At 42.8% G+C, this 27,367-nt stretch overlaps 1 protein-coding gene across 1 annotated transcript in view; it reads right to left on the reverse strand.

Moving 5' to 3' along the window:
- Positions 1 to 27,367, reverse strand: part of C12H8orf48 (chromosome 12 C8orf48 homolog) — a 97,586-nt gene that overhangs the window by 50,017 nt on the left and 20,202 nt on the right. Inside the window, exons 2-8 of the mRNA XM_051630572.1 lie at positions 23,470 to 23,613; positions 20,906 to 21,028; positions 16,173 to 16,390; positions 14,385 to 14,537; positions 13,703 to 13,787; positions 6,128 to 6,186; positions 3,904 to 3,978 (exon numbers count right to left, since the gene is read on the reverse strand). Coding sequence (XP_051486532.1) covers positions 3,946 to 3,978; positions 6,128 to 6,186; positions 13,703 to 13,787; positions 14,385 to 14,537; positions 16,173 to 16,390; positions 20,906 to 21,028; positions 23,470 to 23,613 — 815 coding nt within the window. The 3' untranslated portion in view covers positions 3,904 to 3,945. The remainder of the gene's footprint in view (positions 1 to 3,903; positions 3,979 to 6,127; positions 6,187 to 13,702; positions 13,788 to 14,384; positions 14,538 to 16,172; positions 16,391 to 20,905; positions 21,029 to 23,469; positions 23,614 to 27,367) is intronic.

Below are 27,367 nucleotides of genomic sequence, written 5' to 3' on the forward strand. Positions count from 1 at the left end.
TGCGTTTCACGTAACTTCTCCCCTTTGGAATGTGATTTGGAGCTAAAAGGAAAGCCAACACTGACCACTAAGTGCTGAATGCTTAAAGAAACTCCATGATTCCTTTCTCCCCCCCTTGCCTATTCCTTGAGCCCCAGTGCTGGGACCAGCTCAGTGGACACCCCGGACGAGCTGCCCAGGCTCTAAGGCAGGGAGAGGGGCCAGGAAGGTGCTTTCTGCTGACCTGCCACTCCCAGAGCAGCCAGTGTCCCCACACCAGGCTGCGGGAAAAGAAATGTGAGCTTATTCCAGAATGTACAGACACAAAGTAGCTGCATCTAGAATGACATCCATCACTCCCCCTCCCACCCTTTGACTTATTATTTTTGTTGCACAATTTTAAAGGTGAAGTTCCCTGGGTATTAAATATATTGTAGTCCTAGACTGTAACTATTCATCAAGAACAATCACACTGGCTGGAAGGAGAAGAGTTTTCTTTTTAAATTAGTTGGACGAATACCTGAATGTTCAAACAATCTTTGGCTTCTTGCACATTTTAAAAAAAAAAAAAAAGTGTTATCCCTGCGGGAGTCTCAATCTTGGCAGGTTTTAGATCCAAGAGAAAGGCTGCAAAGTGTCCCATCTGTAATTACTTTCCTTGCTAGCAGTAGGGAAGGAAAAAAAAAAAAAAAAGGAGATATTAAAACCAGGAGGGGGATAAGAGATCAGATCTCATTTGTTCACCTCCCTTTCACATCCAGTTAGCTCAGAAATCAGAACCTTCCTTCAGCTGCAAAGAAACGAGCATGTAATGAAAAGGCCACTGATTATCTTAAGATGTTATTTTATGAAGGTTCTTAAGCTTGGGTTTTGTTAATTCAATTTTGGCTCTAAACAGCTTTCAGTTTCCCTTTATCCCATAACTCAGGAGAACAATTAACCATCCACTTATACCTCGACTGGTAAGTACTTGTTCTGACTCCCCAAACTATGTAAACACAGAGCATTAGGACAAACATCCCAGAAACAGGAAAATGGAAAATAATAATTGAGCAAGTTTAAGCTTCAGTGTAGTCTAGGGAATTGTTTGCACTCCAGGGTTTGTGTTTTCACAGAATAACATTTAGAACAGACTAATGGAAAAATTCACAAGCTGCCTCTGTAATCACAGGATGCAATTGCCCCCAGTTTTGAAAGGTTTGTGGGAAGAACAGCTTAGAATGTTGTACAGAAGAAATGAATACCAACTAAATTAGCAAAAAGTTAACCATGAGAGACTCTTTCAAAGGGAAAAGACAATTCACATCTCAGGGGGTACACCTTTCAGCTGATGATATAAGGGTGTTCCCTGAGCAGAAAAAACAAAGAATGGCTTATCAGGAAAATCTGCCCTCTGAAAAAGAGGAATAGTGTGTGCTGGACTGGGAGAAACCACCTCAACGTGGTTTTTCAAAAGCTGTGAAGCCTCTTTCCAAGTGAACATCATGAACAGATGCACTGAACTGCTCAGAGAACAGCACTCTGACCCAGCCCTGCTTTCCACATTTAAAAGAAAAAATCCAAACCCTCCCAAAAATGAGCACCTGAAAGGAGTAAGAGTCATGTCTCTTCTGACACGTTTTGTTGCAGCCTCAGCCACGGATGTTAAACTTTCCTCACACCACCAGAGAAGGCTGAAACAGGTACCACGGGTACATTCCAGTAACACTGCTTTAAGGAGGGAATTAATGAAGCACTGTCTGTAACGTGCCTTATGTGTGGTTTGTTCCTGGTAACAGGCACCAGCAGCTTCCCTAAGGATCCAGACTTTGTCCAGACAAAATACAGTATTTGCCAAAGCATGCGGGTACAAGAAGGCTGCAACCATACCTAAAGAGCTGCTGGTGTTTATCAAATCACAGTTACACTAAATTAACCTTTTATACCATCATGAGAAGTCACCAATAAAATCAGAGGGACAAATATCAGTTTCAGAGAGAGCCTAAATCTGCAACACAACAAGTCAGTCCCTTCAATTGCTCTGTGCTTCAGAGACTACTTAATTAAAATTAAAACCTCCAAAACCAGAATTAGCTCCATATGGGCTCTCTAGAAGCAAACTGCCCAGGGAAACAGCACGTTACATTTACAGTCCACAGGAAGCACAGAGACCTGCCCACACGAGTTCTTCTGGAACATGTCCTGAGCAGTGGCACAGCCTGCAACTCCCATCTGAACCCAGGGAAGCTGCTTTGCTCAGCAGCTCTCAGTGCAGGGTAAGATGGTACCAGGTTCTGCTCTAAACCCACTTGCTTTTGTCATGCAAACTGTCCCTCACAGGTGCTTGAGCCCACTACAGCTCTAAGGAAAATCCTGATCCCACCAGACATTGTACAAGTGGAACCTCCTGTTCCAGGCTTATGGCTCTGACCAGTATTGGACTGAGTTCTCACAAGTGCTTCCAAAACTTGCAGGTTTTTTTCTCTAGAAAACCTCAGGTACAATGAGGACAGAAGAGGCTGAACACCTGCTATAAGCAGGTTTTTTGCTAGCTTGGATCAAGATACTGCAAAGCATTCTGAGAGACCAGGGCTAGAATTGTATACACTTCATTAAAAGATTAATTGACTTCCTTACATCTTATCTAAATTGCCAGTAACATCATGGGATGTAATTGCAAGGGGTTTATGCAAATCAAATTTCTAAGGATGACTATGTGTAAAAATCAAAATAGATAAAATTATCTATGTTAGAGATTAACAGTATGGAAGATAAAGGCATAAAGAGGCTGTTTGATTTTAGGACTTCTCAGCTAAATCTGTGTCTTTAACACCTGCGAACACAGTGACACCATAAACATACCTGAAGTGCTTCTGTACCAACCTGCTGATCAGTATTTAAGCCCACACCCCTGAAGTGCACAGAACCTGCTGGGAAGTGTGAAGCCCAAGTGGCTCTCAGCTGAAAGCTGACCAGCACTTTGTAGACTTTAAACCTAAGATTTCCAGAAGTATTCTGAGTATCCCAAGCTGGATGTGCACCAGTCTGTATGTGGCTTCTGAGAACAAGGGTGGTTCTTACGTGTGCATTTAAAATACTCCTAAAAATCTCATTCTTACACACAAGGTTACAGAAGATGCAGTAAAAAAAAAAAAAAAAAGAGTGGCAAGATTACAACATCTCACTAGATGCTTTATGAAGCCTTCCCTGCCTTCTCTCCTTCTCCCATTGCTTCCTCCTTTCCTTCCCTCCTCTTTGTCCCTGCTTTCAGTTGCTCCCACTCTGGCTTTCATCTGTAATTCCATGCACAAGTGAACTCGTGGATGCCTTGCTACACCAGCTCTGGAGGAGGAGAAAGGAACCATTTACATCCCAGGTTTCCATATGATGGATCCTTTCATACAAATGTTTTTTCCATCAAAAAGATACCAACCCAGAGAAAAGATGCACATTCTCCCCTAAGACAGTAACAGCAGAAGAGACAACTTGCAAGGCAGCAGGGACATTGCCAAGCAAGCTGAGGGCAAAAAGGAGGAAAGCAAGCCTGAAACCAGATTGAAAAGCTAATACATATTTAAGATGATACGCTAGAATTAATTCACCATTTGAAAACACTGTGTGTGTAGCCCTGAGTACATGAAGGAGGCACACACAAAAAACAGGAACCAAAGATTCTCCTACTACTGAAATCAAAGATAGTTCATAGCAATTCACAAGGAGCAGGTCTATAGTTTCAGGTCAGCTGTCGTTACTTTGGAAAGATGTTTCTGTGTTCATATGAGAACAGTATTATAAATTTTTCTCACTTGCTGGTGGTTTGTGATTCCTTACCAACCCTTCTTACTCCATCAGTGTATTCAGGAAGACAAAAAGGGAAGCCTGAGCTAGAAGGTCAGGTGTGTGCCATCAGCTGCCTTTTACAACATGAAAATTGCAGAACCTTACCTGTCATTTCTGGTCTTCATCCTTCCAGTGAAGCTGAAGATTTCAGACATTCACCCAACTCTGTCCTTCCTGTAACTGAAACACAGAATCAGAAAACAGAGTTATCCTAAAAATGTATTTAAAAAAACCCCATTGTCAATTAAAACATCATAAAAATCTGGTCTCCCACCTGGCATTTTGAGTTTATTTCTTTTTTTAAGGACTCACTGCAAAGCACAGTTACTCTTTGTGATAGAACACTGACAATGTCATTATCACCACATCACTAGCAAACTGAGGCAAGGAAAAGGGAGGAGTCTCAGTGAAATCAAAAAGCTGATGATCAATGTTCTTACCTCTTTTCAGTAACTCATCATTTGACAGATGCCAATAACTTAATTAATACTTGAGACACTTTTTTTTAAACAGAAATTTCCTTTGCTCCTTTCATATAAATTGCATCCAACCTGTTCTTACTTTCCAGCCTCAAAAACCACACCAAACCTCAAATGTGTGTCTGTGCTTTGCTGGAGGACTCAGAGGCACAAGGAAGGGAAAGGCAATGCCTGCCCTCAGGCTGCTGCAGATCGTGGAGCAGATTTTGTCCTCCCTATCTTATGCTGAGTTTACTTGAAACATTAAGTTGCTAAAACAGGGAAATATGAAAAGACGAGCCATGGTAGCAATGTCCATCTCTGGGCAAGGCCATGTACTGCATCACTAGCCTGGGCTTGTGTAAGGATCAAAGCAAACCACCATTATTCCACTCAAAAGTTTAGAAATGTATTCAGCTTCCAGCTCTTCTTAACCTGCTGTCATTAAGTTTCTTCCAACAAATCAGTACTTCCAGACCAAAAAAATATCACTCCAATTATTTTTGTAAATACCTTAACCTTTCTAATCTATTTTATTAAATGTTAACGGGAATTAAATGAGCACAGTCCCCAGATACTGCTTTGCATGTTCAGAAGGCTCAGATAAAATAAAGACTTATGACTCAAACAAAAACAACCAAACAATGTAAGAATAAACCTATTTTCTACTGTCTGAATTAAATTAGAGCATGGTCAACAAAACATAAATGGAGCAGGACACCTGCTCAGGTGCAGCCTGGTGTCCACCTGGACCCCCAGGTCCTTTTCTGCAAAGCCTCTTTCCAGGCAGCTGTCTCCCAGCACGTACTTGTGCGTGAGGTTGATCCTCTCCAGGGCTGCAGATATCCCTGCAGAAGTCCTTCCTGCTCCGGATGTTCCTTGCAAGACTCATCTCCTGGTGGGCTTTGGCTTTCCCAGCCCCCTCCCTGCATGCTCAGAGGGTACTGCTCTGTTCCTCATGGGTCACCTCTCCCTGCTCTCCCTCCTGCTTGCTTCCTTTTTATGTTTGAGATTTGTCAGGAGCTCCCAGTTCATCCATGCAGCCCTCCTGCCACCTTCACTGGATTTCTGTACATAGGGATGGACCTCTCCTCAGTTTGGGGGAGGTGAGCCTTGAAAGGGATGGACCTTTCCTCAGTTTGGGGGAGGTGAGCCTTGAAAATCAACCAGATCACCTGGACTCCTCTCCTCTCTTAAGTGTCCCACAGGAGAGTCTTCCAAGCAGGTCCCTGGAAAGGCCAATGTCTGCTCTCCTGAGCTTCCCTGGCAGCACTCTGGCTGTGTGAGCCACAGCTGTGATCCATGAGATCATGAAGAGCCTCCTCTGGTTTCCTCTCCATGCTCTGTGTGTTAGTGTAAGGGCACTTCAGATGGACACCCAGTCCTGTTGATTCCCAGGACCTACTCCCATAAAGTTTCCTTCTTGGCACTTTCTTATTTTTGTCCAGACACTTGAGGTGGGGCCCTTAGAACCATGTTTTGCCATTTCTGAGGTCTCCCTCATCCCCATCACCCTGCAGCCTGGCTCACCTTTCCTTGCCAGCCTGGTTCACCAGCTCATCCACAAGCAACAGGAGAAGCACAAGCCCTTGGCCCTCAGGAGGCTTGAGAGCAGGACAGGCTGGAGAGTGGTGGTGGCACTGCCCTGTCACCCCCACACACGGAGTGGTTTGCTCATGGTCACTCCAGAATCCTCAGACATTATTTTGATGGGCAGGGATTTGTCTCAAAAGCAGCCTCCTTCTCCCATAAGGCAGCTGAAGCACAAGCTTTGTGCAGACTTCAGATTTTTCAAGTATTCCTGTTCTGTTTTTGAACATACACATTCCTGAACGGATGGTGAAATGGAGTTACAAGTGACATCCACTCACCTCTTGGAACAGTGCCAGATGCCTAACCACTTCCTCTCTTCCCCCTAGGAATCTGAGAGCTGTGGAAACAGATGAGATGAGATACAGGTTCAGGCAAGTATGACAACACTTGGTTTTCACTAGTGCTGAGACATTCCACCCTCCTCGCTTTCATGTGGGTGGTGGACACTTGGCTCCTCCATAGATTGGAAGGGCTTCTCTCCATTTCTGAACTTCTTTTCTGGCAGTTTCTCTCTTTAGGTCACTTGAGGAAGATGTTGAACACAAAGTCAAGTACCACTAGAAACATGCCAGTGCCATAGCCTCCTGATCTGTGTCCTGCCAGCAGCGCAGCACGTAGCCATTCAAACACGGGGCACGAGGCACTTGCTCTTTATCTGAAAGGAACTTCCAATCCATTTGACAAGCACAGCTTTTTCATCCTTAACTGCAGTAAATTCTGGCTTTTTAAACTTTCTTCAAAAGCAACTTTATTTTTGACTCTGTGAACATATTGTTCCAAACTGGCAAAAACTGCTCATTTGCATCTCCAAACATCAACAGAATGCTAAGCTATAGTAAACACTCTTTATTACAAACAAGACCGTGCTGTTAATTAATGAGAGACCCTCAGGTCTCTGCTAGCCTGAGTGCGAAGAACCACGGATTCCTATCAGGAATTTCATCCTATTGAACAGAGCATCTCCAGACAAACAGTTTTGCTGCAACATCTCTGAAACCTAATTTTGGCCTCCAAGCATTTGGGAGTAGGGTGGAGGGGGCTTGCAGCAATCTGTTATTTGAAATAAATAGCTCTGAAAATGCTCACAGCTCCTCAAAATACCCCAGGGCCAAACCCTGCTGTCCCAAGTGGAAGCAGGAATCGGTAAGAACAGGCCAGCCTTGTTCCTCATTGGATTTAACCCAAAGAAGGGATCTGGAAGAGGGGAGAGAAGGGCAGACCAGCCCTTTTAACTTCAGAACTGCTCAGCTGAGTCAATTTTTTATAATTTCAAGTACACTTAAGTCATTTGGCTTTGATATAAGCAGAGTGTGACAAACCCCATCAGGCTTATGAAAGAGGAAGGTTTTAATTTCCAGATTACAGCTCACTGCCTTCAGGGGAAGCTCACCTCCTAAATAATCCCGTGTCATTTTTCACCCAGGTCATTTTTCCAGATTCCAGGTTGGCAGTCAGTAAGGACACCTCCTCAACTCCAGCATAACGAGCATAAAATCCTCACCAGACAAGCCAAGTCTGAGAGCAAATAACAAAGAAGAAGGGAAAATAAAAACCCTTCACTAACCAGAGAGCTTCAGTTCTGCAGCTGGTTTTGCTAATGCCTATGATGTTAACAAAACCAAGCCTGCCCCTCAGCAACAAAATATGCCTTTGATTTCACTCACTTGGGGAATATCTAGGGGAAGGAAAAAAACCTCCCACTGAAGAAATTCCTAAGATATAAACTACACTTGTTGCAGTGCTTGTTTTGCTTTTAAGCCCGAGGATAACCCAGCCACCAGCATGGCACTGGAAAACTGATTTGATTTTCTTCAATTGCCTGTTCAAGAGAAAGGATCCCAAACTGACAGTGAGCTGAGCAGCCCTCCCTGCCCCTGGACACAGCAGATCCCAGGGCACACAGGCTTCTGACTTCCCCAGCTTTGGGGGTAGATGCCCTGGGCTGGAAGTGCTGTGGCACAGACTGGTACTCCCATGCTCCCCAGCTTCATAAACACACAAAGCTCCTGAGCCTCATCTATGCCTGGAGAACCCGAGGAGAAAACTGTCCCACGGATGACACAGGTGACAAGGGAATCCTAGTCCTTGCTTCTCCAGACATTTTAACCGAGTGAGAACAACTACTGAATCCCAATGAGGCCCAAGTTCAAAGAAGTTCCTGCACCTGCAGTTTTGGCCTCAACAGACTATGAGAACTTTGCTGAACTAAACACAACAAGAGACACTGAAACTAAGCAGCTGGAGGGGTCCCTCTCATCCACTATTGCACTGATAATAGTGCTGATTATCATTTTCTCTCTGGTAACGACATCCCTAGTAACCTACTGCTTTCACAAGTGGAAACTGAGAGGTAAAAAACTGCAGAAAGCACAAGAGGAGTATCAGAAAGACCAGGAAAAGTGCATTTTTCAGAGCACACATGGACTTGTTTCATAAATAAAAGGGATCCACCATGAAACTCTTGGTATTACCTGAGTATGAAAATAATAAAAGAAAGGCAACTATAAAACTTCCAAGCAAATATTCCCTTGTTTTATCTCATTTATAAGAGTTGTTAGCAGTTTGGAGATTTCCTACAGCTTTCTTATATATTTATATATTTAGTCTCATCTGTGCCAAGTAAAACCAGCGCAATCATGTATTTTTAATGTCTGTCGTTTTACTAAAACAGTCAGTTGGAACCTGCTACTTACACTCCTGCAGAAATCCCCTGGAAGGCAAAAGATCAGGTTTTGGTTACCACAAAGCAGCACAGCTGATAAAAACCAGTAGAGTTCTGATGTCTTGTTCTGATCTAATCTCCTGGCTGAAGGGTCTGAAATCCAGTTGGAGTCTTAAGTAAATCAGACTCACAGAGGTCCTGGAAGCCTGGAGCAGAAGGACTCCCCGTGTCTTCAGCAAAAGCTCCACGTGGGAAGGTGCAGGACCAAGCCCCAGATTAACCCAGAGGTGGTAAATCATGTTTCCTTCACAGAAGGTTCCGTACTGAGGTGCTGGCAGCATCCCAGAAGTGGATTAAGGACATGCAATGTTGGTGGAACCCAACTTCCCAAGGAACGAACAAACCCTGCCCACTTTTTTAACTGGGCTTGTCATTATTTTTAAACCAAGCAAACAACAGTGTGTTTCTATTTTCATAGCCTGTACTATTATGTCACAGAAGAGTGACAGCTCTATTGTGAGTAGCATATCTAAGTAATATTTTCTAACCAAGCGATGGATGTATCATTAATATACCTAACAGTTTTAAAAATTAGAAAACATGTAAAATTACAAAAGCCCTGCTCAAGTATATAGCTTGCTTGCACTTGCCATTTATGCTGTCTGTACTTTAAAACAAGCTATAATACTGTGATGATGCTGTAAACTTATTTCTGTAGGCAAAAAATGTTCTATTTTAAAATGTCAAGATGAAGGATGTAAATGTTCTTAAAGTGCTATGATCTAAAAATATGAAATTTCATGGAATATTTTAAGGGGTTCTGTTACATGCTACAGAGATATTTTACAAACATTTATGGATCATACACACTAGTCTATGTGAGAGCAAACAGTACTATTTTATTACAAAATAAATAAATGAATAAATAAGCAGTGACTGTCCATGTCCAGAAGCTGGAAAATGTTTTCTTTAATCTGATCAATTCTATAGGTAATTAGAAAGCTGGAGGACCTGCTACCCTGCTGACAGGGGGTGCACTGCCCCTCCCTGCCCAGCCTCTCCCCATGCACGTCATAGAATCCTAGAATGGTTTGGGTTGGAACAGACCATAAAGATCATCTAGATCCAACCCCCTGCACACCTCCCACTAGACCAGGTTGCTTCCCTGGCAACCTGGGCCAGGGTCTCCCCACCCTCACACTAAAGATGTGCTGCTGTCAGTGCAGGCAATGATTCAGAATCAGCTGGGGAGGAAAAAGGAAGAGCCAGCAAGTTGTATAGAAACAATGCAAATGTGGTATTCATAAGATTAATATAGATGTATTCACAAAATTAAGAAACATTTTTAACCACAGTGGCTTTTAGAACAGCAGCTCTGTTGCAGGCAGTAACAATCTGCACATCTACCTTAGCTCCTATTGAGTGGAGACAATAAAAAGTCACTCTCTGAAAATCACACTGAATGGTAATAAAATTACAGTTGGAGGAATGCAAGTACATTTCAAAATGCTTTAAAAATACATGGCTGGAAACTCTCCAGCTCTTGCTGGAATGTGTGGGTATGATTTGGAATCACTGCACTGAAAGGCACAATTCAGGTTTGTACTGAGGGAGGCTCTGGGTGCTGTGTCAGCTCACAGCTTCACAGGGGCACATGACCCCTTCCAGCAGCAAAACCTTGTCCTTAGTGCCACCAGCTGAAACTTCTTGACCAGCTCCCAGTATGAGTCAATCAGTGGGGTCAGCTCATCTCCTTGGAAGCTGATCAAACTGGCTCTGGTTAAAAAACAAACAAACAAAAAATAACTGACTCTTGGCACACAACAAAGCCACACCTGGGAGATGGGTTTATGAAAAGGCAGCAGCCCCCAGGGGGGCTGAAGCTTTTCAGGTTGTAGAACAGCTGCAGAGAAAAGATGTTAGATTGATGTAAGGACAATGGGAGCAGTGGGGTCAGGTCCCACCCTGCTCCAGGTACTTGCTCGAGCAGGGGGTTGGACAAGGTGACCTCCAGCAGTCCCTTCCAATGATTCTGGGACTACACATCTCACAAGTAGCTGGAAATCAATATGCAAAAGTGTTTGTTCCCACTTCACGTCCAGGCAAGGTAACAGTACCAAGACTTCATATTCCCAAACAGGTGCTAGGAGCCTATTGTGAACAAGATGAAAGTTCATCCTAGAGGAGAAACAAACACAAAGTGCCCCAGCCCAACAGATGGTGAGAAGCAAGACTGAGGAATGACTGAGCCTGAAGTCAGGTGCATTTTTATTGATTTTTTTTTAAAAGACAAAGCCAGGACAAACGGAAGAAGAAATTACATTCCTGCAGCTCACAGTTCTAACAACAATGAGAGAAATCTAAGTTATCCAAAGGGCCAGTTACAAAGTACATTACCAGGGGAGCTGGTTATCAGGATACACATCATGTGAAAACAATGTATATACAAAACCCTTCTGTACCTGAACAAAGTTCAGAGCAAAGAACTCCACTACATCACAAATCTTTCAGAAGATTAATAATGTAACGGAGTGGGGCATGAGGGCTGGAAACCAGGGGCTCCAAAGTACTTTTAATAGACAGATTGATTTGTTTCTGTTCTACCACATGAACCACCCTTGACCCGCCTCGTTCCTTCTATGCCCCAGCAAGCACAAACAAGGGAGTAGATGAGTAAGTACTTCTTGATCATAGTTTTAGTGTTTCTTCGGATCAAGAGAAAAATTTACTGCTTAGGAAAGGGCTGGGAGGAAAGCTACAGTGAGAGGAGAAAGGAAGAGGTAAGATCTACCTTTCTTTTTTCACTATGTCCTCCATGGTAGAATTTTTGGATCTCTAGTCTCAAACACCACAGGATTATGAAATCAATTATTCAGAGATTCATACATTCATTCCATTGTACATCCCTAATAGGTGCTACAAGAAAACAGGAGACAAACACTCAGATCTCACAGTCATTCTTCATAAAAAATTAAAGCACTGTAGTGAGCAGCAGCAATGTGAGCACAACAGGCACAGGCAAAACATGCTTTGATTTTTCAGGAGTGATCTGAATTATCTTTGTAGTATTTATGCAAACAAACAAGAACTGCACAGCCACTGTGCTGTGCACTTCACAAATACAGACAGATGCCTTAGCCCAAACAGCTCACAGTTCCATCTATTTACATAAAGGCTTGACATAAGACTTGCAAAGAAGTATTTCTGTATTTCTAGAAAGTGTCTTAAGTACCAAAAGCAAAAATACCAAAGCACCTTTTTAGCTATTAAAATAATTTATATTTAGAGTCCTGGAACTCACTCTCTGTGTTTTTGTAAGGGCTGAAAGCCACAGGCACTGGCACAAACAACAACATTACAAAGGATCCAATTCCTGACCACTCCTGTACTGACAGCATTTCTGCATCTGTGTCCCATGGGATAATGGGCACCCTTTGCCTCGTGTTAAGTAGATTACTACAGACTTCCAAAGCCTTGAGAGAAACAGGGACTGCACATAAGGAACAGGGAAAGAGTATCTAAAAAGGAAAGGTTTGATGGTAAGAGATTTAAAAGGGATTTAAACATTTCTGAGGATTATAGAGCCAGAGGAAGAAACAAGCAGCAGCTTGTTCATGATGCAGGTCTCTCTGTAATCTGCAGTGACAATTAAAAGCTAAAGCTTAGGGGAATGATTCTGAGGGACTATTGAACCTGCTGCTCCCAAGAAACCAGAATGAAGTGCTGAGGAAGCAGTGAGGACAACCAGCTTTGAACACCTTGGGGCTGCCTTATGTTCTCACCTGGGGCTTGACCTACTCAGGGAAATCCCTGTAGGAAGGTTTTTAAGCACCAGAAGGCAGACACTCACTAACACAGGTAGATCTGCTCACTCTCTATCCTTAAACTTCTTTTCAGACTCTCCATGGATTTCAGGGAAGTGAAAACAAAAGGCTCAACAGCCCTCAAGAACTCTTACCAACAATAGACAGCATACAAAAAAAAGTAACTACATGGGAATAAAACACAAAACTAACTTCAACAATACATATTGTCCTGAAATGGGAAAATGAAATGCAACAGGAAGATTTAATCCCATTTTCTTCGTAACAAACATTAATTAAGAATTCATAGATAAGGATATTCCTTCAAGATCTCCACAGCGTTCAGGGATCTAAATGCAGAGAAGTCAGGAAAGTGGAAACTGATGAGAGTCAGAAACTCTATGAGTCACCCAAGTCCAGTAGCCACAAGGTCACTGTAAGGAGCTCCTCCTGCCAACAGGAAGCAAGAAGGTGGGTTCTGTTCATGCCCACAGATCAGGTCACATCTTCTGAGATGACAATGAAGATTATTTCATTGTCTAAGCCACTGAGATCCCCAGCATGAACCCATTTTATTTGTATGTGGATAGAATAGCAATCTTTAGCTCTGATACATTATCTGAAAGATCGTGACTTTGCCATCTTTAAAAATCACAATTACACCACATTCCAAAGCATATTCAAAAAATGGTCAAAAATGTTACTGGGCAACCTGTTCCAATTGTCATCTATGTTGTTTTTTTTTTCTTCCTAGACACCTATCCTGTACAGGTTCTGGGATTCATTTATTATCATTTCTGTTGGCATCCTCAGGCTTGCTGATTAATTTCTCTTATAGTCTCATTATTTCAGCTCTAAAAATACCCCATTTCATTTTCCTCCTTTCTACAGTTACTTTGCAATCTTCTCTTTCTCCTCCACCTGGAGCTCTCACTTTCAATTTAACATGAGACAGTGGGGAAAGATTTAGCTGAAATCCAGTAATTACACCTCCCTGCCCCCAGAAATGGAATTACTTCTTAAGGACAGAAGCAGCTGTGAGCTGCTCTCAAATCCCACAAGCAATCCCACAAAAAACAATACTTATTACTTGTCCGATTAATAACAGAACGTGTTGGCTTCCGTGCCTGAAAAACATCTATTGCTGGATTACAATATATTGCAACATTTGCAAGGAGAAGTATGAAGAGTTGAGTCATAACCCAGCCACCAGAGTCTGGGCATATCTGGTTCCACCTGCAGGAATATTAAACCACCACCCAATTCATCACTGACAGAAGAGGTTATGCCCACAGTCCTTGGCATTCAGTGCATGACCCACAGAAGACACTCCAGGTCTTTATGTCCTTAAGTTATGTTTGCTACTTTCAGGCCCTGCATTTTCTTACCTTTCAGCCTTTGCCATAAGTTCCTGGGATCCTCTGAAGGTTTGGGCAAGCTTCTGAGTGCCTCTCCTAGAAGTGTAAGCCCATCCTGAAATAAAAGGGAAACATGGAGATTACTTAGTTTTGTACTCCTGCCATTTCTCAAGTCCTGTATCACAGGTCCACCAAGGCAGCTACATCCAGCTCCTCAGAAGTACCTCAGCAGCACAATACTGCTGGATCATCAAAACATCCTGTTTAAAAAACTTTGTGGCCAGTGTGGCCAGTTATCTGCCCCATAAAGCAGGTTCTTCCCTAAGGATGAGTAAGGAAGACTAGCATGGGCACAGCTCCCTGCAGTCACATCATTCTGTGATGTACCATTTTGTCTGGGACAGCCCATCAGACAACACACTGTGCAGAAGTAACCAGGATGAACCCAAACCAATTCTAGGACATCCTGGGAAAGACCTTCAGCTTACAGACATCAGGCAAGCTCAAATGACTTGATCAGTATGTTTGTTCCAAGCATTTTATTAATGATATGGAGCCAAATCCTGTTTGGACTTGCACTGCACTCAGGTCAATCTGATCTCGTTGCCATAAACCAGGGGAAATCTGGCTTACAGGTTCTGCACTTCCAGGGTGTATATGATGTACCACAAGTTGGTTTTGCTTGGTTTTTTTATAAACAACATTTGCTTACTCTGGAGTAAATCTGTTCTTCCAGTTTCTCTTGTGTTAAAGCACTTTCCATGAGAACCTTCTTCCGCCTGAGAAAGGCAACCTGGGCCAACTCTGCTTCCTTCTTCTGGCAGTCGGGGCACACGGACGAGTCGTGGATTTCAGCTTCTGTCACCTGAAAGATGAGGCTTGGATGCAATGGGCAGGGTCTGTCCTGGCCAGGTGGCCACTCCATGAAGAGCAATCCATAAAAATACAGAAGCAGATACTGGCTAAGGACAAAAATTTGCTTTGTAGGCAGCTGTAAATGATTTCATCATCTTTATCACAGCATCATCTTAACAAGCCTGTCTGAATGTTTACACACTAAATACCTTTGCTTTTTCCCACGTGTTACCCCTTCCAGCACTGGTAACTCAGCTTCATTTAAAATTATCTGTATCTCAGAACCACAGCATCACAAGAAAGCACAGGTGTGACATGTTATTTCTTCTTGTAATAGGCAAAGTTTCCCTGGTTTGGAGGCTGAATGGATGTTACTCACTCAGTCCACAGCAACTGCAATGGTCAAAAAATGGCCTTAAATGCCAGCCACAAAGTGGCCACATAGTCAAAATTACTTTTCTTAGAAAATGTAATGCCACACTGTAAAGACCCTACAGAACATGGATGGTGGGTTGGTTAACAACAAAGGAATGCAGACTGCTGAAATTTCAAAACAATGTAAAGAAAAGGGAAGCCTGAAATAACCATCAGGCCAGAACAGCCTTTAAAAGCATTACCCTGCTTACCTGGCACAGGTATTGCAGAGCAATCTGGGATCCCTGTGCTGTGCTGCATGGCAATAAGTGAAAGCCAACAAACAGGATAGAGATAAGACAAAACAAATGATTGTAATTACTATTTGAAGCTCATTTTTTGTTTTGTCAGAAACACTTCCCCAGCTGCAGATATTCTGCTCTGATTTCAAACAAAGAAGACACATTTGCCAAGGCCCAGATTTATGAATAAAGGCACCTGTGCAGCCACTACTCAAACCCACATAACCACACACTCAAATCCATCTGCAAGCACAAGGAAAGAACACAAGTTCATTAGCAAAAAAAAAAACCAAAACACACCACCACCAAACTACCAGTGTTGAGACTGATGCAGAGCTGAAGGGAGGAGCTGTGTCAGAATGGCTGTGCTGGAGGGGGGGGAAAACCACTGGGCTGGTGGAAAAGAAAAGCACTTTGAATTGTGCAAAGATGATACTGATGGTTGTTAATAAAGGAACTGATGTAACCAAGGCTCTATTGGACATGTTTTAGTTCTTAATATTACCCAGTGTCTATGAAATCTAGGAGCAGGGGGGATGCCTTTGGAATACTTTTAATTCTAGAGTCACAAGACTCCACAATCAATTAAGATGCATAACATTTTTATAAACAGCAGGTGCAAACCTAACCAGGAAACAAGGCTTTTTTCTTCAGCTGATCCAGGGCTTATTGTGGCCTGCAGCAAGTGGCCACGCCAGCCCTGCTCAGTCACACTAATCCTTACTGTCACACAGACAATATTTTATAATTCTTTGATTATTTACTAGCAGTGGTTCTGCAGTAGTGTTGTCACAGCTCAAACCAGGACAAGTGACAAGTGTCTAACAAAAGAATGAGAAAGGTAAATCTTGAGATATCAAGCAAACATCTGAGTGTGGCAGCAGTAAGATCTGCCTGATATGATCCATACATTAAGGTGCTTTTTTTTTTCTCCCAGTGGTTCTCCCAAAAGCAGAGGCAAAACCTACATTTTTACTTTCTTGTAGTACCTGTTTAAGAGTCTCCCTGATATTTTTCAGGTGGATTCTGTTCATTAGGTGATCAGGAACAATGCAGTTCAAGTCACTTGTCTGCAGTTTCTCTGCTGTCAATCCATGCTGCAGCTTTCTTGACTTGCCACCAGTTCCCTGCTGATGCATCCGACTTATCTTCATGCTGCAAAAGGAGTGGAGAGCATCCAGTTCTTCAGCTACTAATCCAGTCATTTCTGTCAGGCATAAATCAACAAAAGTGTCAATTACTGTATCTGGGAAAGAGAAGAATTACTGGTCTTGTATCTCTGCAACATCATATTATCTATTTAATACAAAAATCAAACTCAATGTCAAGCCTAGAGGCAAAGACTGTAATAAGAGCAGTGCAGGATTTAAATGGTAACTGTAGGAGCCTCTGTGAATAGTCTCCAAAGAGGGGAGGAGATAAGATGCTTAAAGAATTAGGCTAATTAATGATGCAGCACAAGTATATTAGTAAAGCAAGCACTTAAATACTATGACACTAAATAAACTGCCTTTCAGTGACTGCCTAACACAGACTTGGCTTCTTCCTACCTGCAACTTGCTAAAACAAAACGAATTAACATTTAAGGAGGGCTACTCATCTGGTACCTGGGGCAATTTATAAGACACTGAAAAATGAGAGGCTGTGCCTATTGGAGCAACTCTGGAAAACACCACAAATATACCCAATATATCCTACAACCCAGAGTTGGGCTTTTTTTTTTTTGGAAATGCAAATATATATTAGAAAACACTTTCCTCTAAACCTTCAGTGATCATTTCCTAAATTTTTCTAGGACCTTGTTTAAACAATACCTTTCCCTCTTTATCTTCTCTTATCCTTCCCAGTGGTATGTAATAATAAATAAAAACTGAGAGATTATACTTCAGATGGGGAGGCAAGGATGGCTTTGCAACTTCATTCAGTGCTTAGTGGGAGATTTTCCACAGGCTTAGACATGGCCAATCGATACAGACGAGTTAACATGAGCACTTGGGTTAAAACTGCCCTGTTCCATGAGCATATAATGAAGATGTGTGGCACCACAAGGCCTTAAGAGTACCCCTGTTTCCAACTATTTAAACAGGGGAGAGCTCCTCTCTACTTTTACTACACAGACTTCCCTTTTATGCAACTACTGAAGCTCAACTAAACACTTCAATGTGTGTAATTACAGGAGAAATGAGGAGACAAAACATTACAGTAAGCATTACTAGAAGTCTCCACTAATACCTTTGCACGTGGCTAATGCCAACACAATTTCCTTCTCAGGGCTGCTCCCTGACAGCCAAAACCAGGCAGACAGCTCATAGTGGACACATGGGGAAGATGTGGTCCGTTTGTTTTCACTCAGAGACAAATCACATTGCCCATTTAGCTGCAAAGTATTATTATTTCATTTATTTAATATAAACAATCCCCTCATATAGCCTGTTTCTCTCATTTTCAGTGACTAAAGTGATACTTTGTAGACAGATTAACATTAAAATACCTTTAAAATGCTATTTAATAGCATTTTTTTTCTTGGATAGAGCCATAAACCACCTGAGTGGAAACCACCACTTCAGTCAGGGGGTCATTTTCTTTACAATAGCAATATAAAATCCCTGTAAAACAGTGTAAATCATGAGCCACTCCTAGGCTTAATTGCACTAATAAAGCAGTGGCATACTCATTTATGCTGCATGTAGAATGAATAAGAAGATTGAAAAGTTACTACTGCAGAGGAAAAAAAAAAAAACCAGAAAAAAGCACTTATCTATACTAGGTTGAGCACACAAATGCATTAGTAAAACACCTGGGGTCTGCTGAACATTTTGAGATCATTTAATCCCAGCCTAATTAATTCACTTCTGTTTCTCCTGCCATACAGATGTGTATTTTTAATTAAGAATTGGTTTCTAATAGTGCATGAGTTGTGTGTGTGCTGCCACACACCCACCCCTGTGCTCATTTGCTCCTAGAGACATCAGAAGAAGCACTAGCAAACAAACCAGCAGTTTTTAAACCTGACTGCACAACAGATTTCAAAATATCATTGTTTAATATTAATTCATGTTTAACAGTAAAGAAGCTTAGAAAGAATAAAGACTATCAAGGACCAAAGACTATAATTGTACTGAAACAAGAACGAAAAGTGATGAGAAAATTCAGCACACAGTAAACTCTTAAAAGTTAAGTCTTTCAACTGCTCAAGGACTATTTACACTTTCAGATTTTCTTGTAGGAGGTTCACCTGCCCTGCAGCTGAGGGAAGAGAGATGCACACAGGAGAGTCTATGCACTTGCTGCAGTGGTTGGTTTAATTTCTTGTGTCTTTCACATATTTATTCCTTTCCATCTGTGAGCCAGACACGCTCCAATGCTCATTCTCCACTTGTGGTGGCAGACTGAAATGTCACTGCACGTCTGTCTACAGAGGATCCCTGCCAGGGCCAACTACTGCTCCAGAAGGACGTTGTGCTGATGCTTGGTTGCCCCAAATCATGCATTCCCTCATCCTCTTCATTGGAGAGGAATAAAGCAGGAGCAGGTGACAAGAGCAGCAAAACCAGCCACCAGAACTAACATCAAGTCAGAGCCATGTTTCACCAAAGGTCACAAAGCACAGCCTGGACCCAGGGCTGCTCTGATGACAGCAGCACTTGGTGTGTACCAACAGAGATAAGCTCATCTCCATCTCTACATTCTAAACCCTGCTGTGTGTTTATTACTAAGTGACCTACATAGATTTTGCTTTCTGTGTGCAACTCCCTCTTTAAGGGTGACATTTTTAATCTATGTGAGAAGGGAGAAACAAAGAAAGCATTTACTGAGATTCCTTTTCCTTTAATGCCTTTGATTTAACAGGAAAACAAGCAGGCATTTTGTTGTTATTATGCTCTACTAATACTCAGTTTTAAGAGGAAAGAATGTAAAATGGTTCAAGGGAAGATAATTATTACAGGCAGAAACTGGTAAGTACTCTTCAGAAAGATTTTATCTCTGCACTTCAAGATAACACTTTCATCATCACCTAAATTGCCTTTGTACAATAGAGAGCAGCAGCTCAGCCAACAGGCTGACAGCCCCACCAGCAAGCAGCAGGGTTGGAAAGACTGGTGCAGATAGCACAGAACTGGGAGAAACAGTCTGCAATATCAGGCTGTTTATTACAAATACGAATTTAAAACAAGTAAAGTTACTTCAATGTGGTGAAGGATACCTTCAGTTTCCACCAAAATTAGTCAGAAGAGGTAACAGCTCTTCTGATGGACAGGAGTTGGAAGCACCATAACAATGTACCTGAGAAGTGCTCAGCTGACCAGGGACAGGACAGCTGATGAAGCAGAACTTGCTGCTCAAGACCAAGTGACCACAAGGACTCATTAAAGTTCATAAACCAAAGGCAGAACAGTCCCTTGTGCAGAACCACAAAAATCTTACAGTGGATTAAGATGATAAAACCTGCCCAAGGTTAACTCTCAAGGGAACCCTGTAGATGTGGAGAACTTCCTCACTGTGACACTGCTCATCATTCCTTCAGTGAATCTGAACTCATCAGGGCCTTTTCAGTTTCTCTGTCAATCAAATGGTCACAAGTTTCTGCTGTATTTTAGGAAGACTCTCAGATGAGCTCACCAGAAGCCTCTCTACTATAGATGAGATCATCTACACTAAGTGTCTTCTCACTTGACTCCATGGCAGTCTTGGAAAACCAGTAACAGGAGATGAATCAGGAACCCATAACATTGACTCACCACTGTCGTGAATGAGCTGTACAATTAAGAATAGCCCAGAAGTTATCTTAAGTCATGTTTTTCTAAGATGTATGGATGGTTTGAGGATGTTTATACACAAATGCAATGCCACGAAGCACCTAGGCAGGAGGACCTGCCTGGTTACCCAATCTTACAGGTGACCTACAAAACTTCTGCGTTTCTTCCCTTGACATGTACAGACAGACTGAGGAAGATTCCCCTTCTGCTTCAATTATTTTTTTGCTCAACTACAGCTTTCTTGCTCTTTTTTTAATTAAAAATAGTATCTCTGACCCACTTTTTTGAACGACTTAGGCAGGACTTGCCTCCCACCATCTGCTCTCGCAGTTGCTTGTATAACCAGGACATGCTAAGAGGATCCTTCCCCCCTGCCTTCCCCTCTCCTCCTCCATACCCTACATCCTGGTGGTGGTTAAAGCTGCTCCATTGTTCTTGCCAAAATGGGCACCCTGCTGCCTCCTTCAGCTTGGGAAAGGAACTAAAACATGGCAAAGGAGTAACACAGTAATTAACACAATCGATTAACTGGGGAAAAACATTTCAGACGATGAATTCTAAAGTCACATTTATTTTGGAAGGATAAAAGCCACAATCCTAGTACCTGTACAGCTGAAGAGAAAGAGAGAAAAACTAAACAGCCTGGAAAAATTTTGAGGATTATGGTTAAATTCAAAATGTGGATACATGTTTTAATGTGTTTATCCAGATCTCGTGATAATGCATCCCTAGGACAATGTCACTTTGTCACGAGCATCAAAGCCAGGTGTATTATGGGAGCCAAACTGCTTTCCCAGAAAGCAAAAAAGAGAAACTTTATGATTAATTACGTGACTAATTAAACCAGGCTAATTACCTGGCTTAACTTTAATAGCTTGCATATGAAATTTAAGTCTACTTAAAAGTTTACACCCTCTTTCAAAAGAAAGAAGATTTATAAGCTCTACTAAAGTAACTGAACTCACCAGCATGAGTTTGGATGTCAGATTTGTCTTGCTTCATGGCAGCTTCTTTATTTTCCAGATGAATCCACTCTCCCATGGCATCTCTTCCTACAGCTGCAGAATCCACTACTTCAGACTGCTCAACTGCAATGGAAAAGGGAGCTTTGAACTCAGGTTGTAAATAACGCAGACTGCAGAGAAGCAAAGTGGAAGGCAAAAAATCCTCCACTTGAATGTAAGCTTCCCCTGTTGAGAGAACAGAACCCACAAGCCATAGGACTACACAGATGATTATCAGTGATTCTGGGGTGAAATACTAAGCAAGCTTCTGTCCCACCCTGTAGCTCATATTGCTCATTGCTAATCACCCCACTGAAAGAAAATACAGGACAGAGAAAAACAGAGACTACTGCTTAGAGCTTGTTGACACGGGCAACTTGATCTGTAATGCTAACTTAACCTCAACCTACCTCCTCCCTCACCCAGCCCCATCACTTATTTTCAGCCCTGCACAGGCTCTTCATTTGTGGCCATACAAGTACCCTTGGGAGCTCAGGTGAACCATCTCAAAATAAAAATAACGTGGGGCAGGGGAAATTAAAAATCTGTATCAGCTGCCCTGTTCTCCAGCTTGTTCCAGCACAACCTCAGCCCTGCAGAAGCTGAGGAAAGAGCAAAGATGAGAAAGTAAACAGCTGGAAAAGAGGCAAACCACTTCAGAGGTCTGAGAAGCTGCTGCCAGTGATGGCAAGCTGATGGTGTGGTCCTGGTTCAAAATTCTGGGCACACTCAGGAAGCACCTGATTCCTCTGCTCTGTTCTCAGGGCACCAACAGCACAGGGAGTTGGACATCATGTGTCCCTGTGGGGACAGCAGCATGACAGCTTTTCTATAGGTTTGATGATTTATACCTGCTGTTCTCTGCAAGATACACAACACAGCAATTTCCCAAAATATTTTTCTATGAATTACTCCCCAGTTTCTCATTAAACTGGTAGCACTCAGAGAGTTCTGTAAGTTTAGGAAACATTAGCCCTGCAGAGATAAAAAAGGAGTACCACTTATTAAAACACCACAAGGATTCCTCCTAGCATGTACTCTTTGATGCCAGAAGTAAGAATTTCAATGGTTAGACATGGAACAACCTACATGAACTTTTTATAGTTCCAGAAAAGAAAAAGGGTTATTAAAAGCCATAATTTGTAAAAAACACTTTAAGCAAAAATGTTAAATCTCTTGGACACTGTTCAACTGTATCAGTGCAGGATGAATCGACACCAAGGCAGTGATAGAATTTTGGTATCTCATGCCATGTTCTGAGCTAGGATGAAGAGGGTTTCCATTCACACATCTGACAAGTTTTCTCCTGCACTGTTAGGATTTCAAGTATTTTTAAATTATTCTTAATTATAACAGTGCTATTCTAAAAATACATTCCAAGTGTTGTAGGTATCCTGTAAAGCTTTAATGTTTTTATATGCTGACAAGCTCCCAAACTAAAAAAAGAGATTTAAAAAAATATTCACCCCTTCAAGCACTCACCATGCTGACCAGACCACACTTGGAGAAAAGGAGAGTGCAGAAGAATGACACAGAACCCCCCCACAGACAGAAGAAAACGTAACAAGACACTAGGGCAGTTTATTTATGTCCTGTTGCCTGCTTCTTTCTAACTCAACTCATGCACCTGTGACTTTGCCCATTTTCCTACTGAATAAGCTACCCTGCCTGCTTTACATACCACATTACTGCCAAAGTCTTCCTGTGCACTCTGCAAAGGCCCTATGCACATAAAACAAATTCAGGTCCTTTCCCAAGGCTGGACTTCCAAAACTCATCAACAGCACCGAATTTCTAAGTCCAAAGGTTTTCTTTTTGTTTTAACATGGTCCCAAAAATTAAAGAATTGCTCTGACCTAAACTTTAAATATTAACAAACACTACGTAATTTTTTTGTTTATTACACCACCACCGATTCTGGCTGGAGATTGTTTATTAAGATTAGGTCTACTGGAGAAAAACCACAGGAAATGCAAACAGACTCAATTACTTCTCCAGCCCACAGTTGACTTAAAAAGTTGCAGCTGCACAAGCAGCACATGGGTGGTTAAGGAGAAGAGTTACAGCAAGTAACGTGACTGGCTGAACTAGAAACACTTCGTAGTATTAGATATGACTGATAATAGCTCATTTTCACAGCGAAAAATACTGTTACAACATCAGCAGATAAATAACTTGAACACCATAACTACAAATAGCAAATAAAACATGCTTAAAGTTGCATAAGCTATGATAGAGCTTTGAGTCCTTACGAGGCTGAGGTAACATCTACCTTAGCACACTGCAGAGAGCAAGCCCAGCGTTCCAGGAAGGGTTCCAAAGGAGAGAAGGCACCAAACTGACTGAACTGCTTGTCTGATAATCAGTTCTGGTCACAGACACGGTGACAAAACCTTCCCTCGGCACCGAGAGGCTGCTGCGGTGTGACGGCCCTGGAAACGGGAAGCACCTCGGAAGAAACCCCAAGGGGGAGAAGCTCTTCCCTCTCGGGAGGCACAAAGGTGACTACAAAACAGAGCGCTCACCAAACACTGACACTGCACCCGGGAACAGGCGGTTAAGAGCCGGCACTGCTGTTCTGCACTCCTGTCCTGCTTTCAGCTCGGACGGATCAACCCACAGCCAAATGATACTGGGTGCTCTCTTGCTTGCAGCTCGTTTTGAATGTCACAACCCTGCACGCCCAGGCTGGAAAGGTTAATTTAGCACACAGGTTGGCTGACAATGCCCTTTCGGAGCAGGCTCGGAAGGACCAGGCGCCCGGGCCCTGCAGGCCCGTCCCCGGGCGCTCCGCAGCGCCTCCGCTCCTCGCGGCACGGGCTCGTTCCCGGGCCCCGCCGGGCACACCCGCCCGCTCCCACGCGGAGAGGCGGCCCGGAGGGGCTGAGGACACCGGGAGGGGCTGAGGACACCGGGAGGGGCCCCGGCCGAGCGGGAAGGGCCGGGCCCGCTGCGGCCGCGCTGCGCCTGAGGCCGGGCGGGGAGGCCCGTTCCCCGGGCGGCTCCGCCCCTCCCGTCCCGCCGTCCCCTTAGGGAGCCAGGGGAGGGGGGGGAAACATTTCGTTAAAGTGATCGTGGCCTTTCTAGAGCGGTTCGTGTCTGGGTTGGGTTGGTTCTTTAGCGGAAGGCCGGGCAGGGCCCTGCGCTGGGGTGGCTGGTGGCAGGGCCGGGCCTGGGGGCCGGGCCTGGGGGCCGCCCGCTTCCCGCCCGCTTCCCGCCCGCTGCCCGCCCGCTGCCCGCTGCCCGCCCGCTGCCCCCGCTGCTGCTCGGCTGCCCCTGGCCGCTCCCCTGGCTGCTGCAAGCCCGTGTTTTCAGGCGAAATCTACCCATAGCTTGAGGTCAAATTTCAATGGGTACATCGTAGTAAGAGCAGCTCTTCTGTGCCCTGGGAGCCTGGTTTAATGTTGCCACTTCAGGTGAGCTGATACCACTTCTTTTCTGTAAGGGAAGCCAGCCTTTTGTATCAAGAAAAGCTCATTTTCTGTCACACATTGAGTCCCTGAGGTATTTTATCCTCCAAAGCGCCTCATGCTGCGTTTGGACAGCCTTGCCACGGTCTCGGCTTGGCTGAGATCTTTAGGACAGAGGTCTTGTCTTCTTTCATGTTTGATGAAGTGCAGCAAACGATGTCTGCAGCTCAAGTGATCTTGTTTCTCATGAAAGAGAGAACTCTCTGTGCTGCAACTAGACCTATAATATAAAGAACGTTTGGTCAGAATAATAAGCTATGTCCACAGTGTTGCAGGCGAGTAAATAAATAGAGTGTTGTGGAGTGTAAAGCCTAGTGGAATAAACAGGGCTGCCTACATGTTCAAATGTTCTAAGATTCAGCCATTCACTGCTTCCTGCAGAGAGTGGACTGCTCAGTGCTGGCCCTTTTCATTTTCATCTTCATCTAGCTTGCTACAAGAAATTCGAATAATATGCAAGTGATAAAGTGATTTCTTTGTTTTCCATCTATACAAAATATAGTAGTGGTCAAAGAGGTGTGCAGCTGTGAGTGGAAGGGGCAATTATCCATGCTGCTGGAAGTGGGAATCAGCTCAATATCAATGAGGCTTTGGCTGTCAACAGTATGGAAGGAGGAAAGTGTAATTAAGAAAGTGCATGCCATTTAGATCAGCAAAAATCTGCAATGTATACTAAACCTCTCCAACCCAAAGAGTCACCTTTCATTGATTGCTCTGTTGTGTTCTCCTCAGGAAAGAATTGTTGCAAACAACCTAGTGAGCACCTAAGCTGAGTAAGATCAGTTTCTGGAGGGGTCTAAAAGGTAGGCTGACATTTTTCATACTCTGGGTTATAAATGATGATGAAACAGGGTTGGTAGAAACATTACTTTTTCTTTAAAGTTCTAATCAAGATACACAGAGAATAACACAGAGTAACTAAGAATAACACAGTTATTCTCACACAGTTATTCTCACACAGTTATTCCTCTCAGTTCCCACTAAATAACTCCCTGGCAGCTTGATACTTCATTATTTATCATTGTCCATTTTTTTTATGGTAACAGTTGACATTAGATTATTACTGACCTGGTTGGTATTTGAATTTATTCCCTAGAGTTTAAAGACTTTGTAGTTTCATGTTCTCAGTCCTTTTTAAAATTCATAATTTTGGAGCATGGAAAATATACTGTTCTATCAAGTTTATTTCTCTGACATTTATTCAGTGGAGAGTGTGATCCTAATATTAAAGGCTTTTGATTTGAAGCCCAGGATACAGATAATTCTTTTTTACTGGTCTTCACTAAAACAGGTCATTTTATCACTGTGGTTACCCTTGTTGGTATCTAGGAAGTTAATACTCCAGCTCCTCTCTTTATCATATGTTGTATTAAATTTAAGCACATTTGTTGAATTCCTTTGTATGGATAAATGCTTTTTGATGTCTCCTTCCATTAAAGTTGTTATATCCCTTTTAACCAGAGGACTGCATGAGAATTCATACTTGCTAGGTATGTTTCTCAAGATAATCTCATTAATGTTGCCAGCAGAACTAATTGGGCTGTCACAATGAGATTCAGCACCCACTTGGAGAATTATGGTGTGGGGCCAATAGAACTAGGCATCTTCTAATAGTGGAGAAGGTTAATGGGACTCATTAATGAAATGCTCATAAGTGTTACTCCATGAGAAGGCAGGTAGTTTGAGACTGGCTTTTTTCAACTCTGGAAATTTAAAGGACAAATGCAAGAGCTCTTGCAACATTTCAAAGCATTTGTTGAAAGTTCAAGATACAATGAAATTTTTCTTCCTTATCAGCGAAGGCATTTGGAAGTACTGCCAAATAGCACCTGGATGCCATAAATCATCAGTGAGAGTGGATGGTTTGAAAATATTACAAAGGAAAGGCTCTAGGGCATGAAGGATCTCAGGAAGTCACTGTGTAGGGGCTGCTGTATTTAAAACAGTCGTTTCAGTTGCCATTAATTCACATCTCTAATTAAGAAATTGATTGATCTTTCCTTAAAGTTGCTGGAGTCTGGCTGGTGTCCATGGCAGATCAGAGGTGTGCATACAAATGAAGTGTTACAAGAGCCCACTGAGTTTCAGACAGAAATCCAGTCCTGATTTTGGAAAGTACTTCTGTTGGCTGATCCCAAACCTGGGATTCAAGCGGATGGGACTGAATCTCTAAATTTTGTCTTTCACAACAGTCCTGATCTTTTATGCCTGGGTAGATTCAGTGCTGCTTCTAACAGGCTCTTGAGTGTAAGGAAGTTTGAATGCACGAGCCTCTTGCTTTCAGAGACACACAGAGTGTTGGTTTTTAACTCGGTCTGCATCCTTGTGCACATGTTTGCATCAGTTGATTGTAATTTTTCTCCTTGCAGAGTTATTGTAGGTGCCTTCAAGGAGATGAGTTAAATAATTGGTATTCGGAACCATCACTGTGCTGCTGAGGAATAATGTGTTCCCTTAGATGGACAGGCTGGGGTTTTATCCCTGAGCATTACATTAATTCATATGAAAGAGGAGAAGTCAGAAACCCATAGAGGAAATGCCTGAGATTTTCTTCATTTTCTTCTCCCCTTTTATTATTTTTGCTTAATGATTTCCCTGTGGACCATTCTGATGGATTCCCAGCATGTTGCTGTGAGGAGAGCTTTTTGGAGGGAAAGGCAAAGTCGTCATACACTTTTGACAGATCAGAACTAGACTTATTGATCAGTTTTCCTTGGTAATATGTTGCCTCTTTTGGGAATCTTCCAGAATTTACTTCAAACTGATGAGTCATTTTGATAGTTGAGAAAATGCCTTAATTTAGCAATGGCAGCTTTCCATATTGACACTGTTTAACCCATCATACATCCATCTGTTGTAAAAACACAGTCTTTGTTCTTCAGCTGGCTTGTGTGATGCTAGTTGTTGTGGTATTGAAGTGTCCTACACATGCTGTGAGTCTTATGAGCAAGGC

Source organism: Apus apus, chromosome 12 (assembly GCF_020740795.1).
Source record: "Apus apus isolate bApuApu2 chromosome 12, bApuApu2.pri.cur, whole genome shotgun sequence".
Lineage (NCBI taxonomy): Eukaryota > Metazoa > Chordata > Aves > Apodiformes > Apodidae > Apus > Apus apus.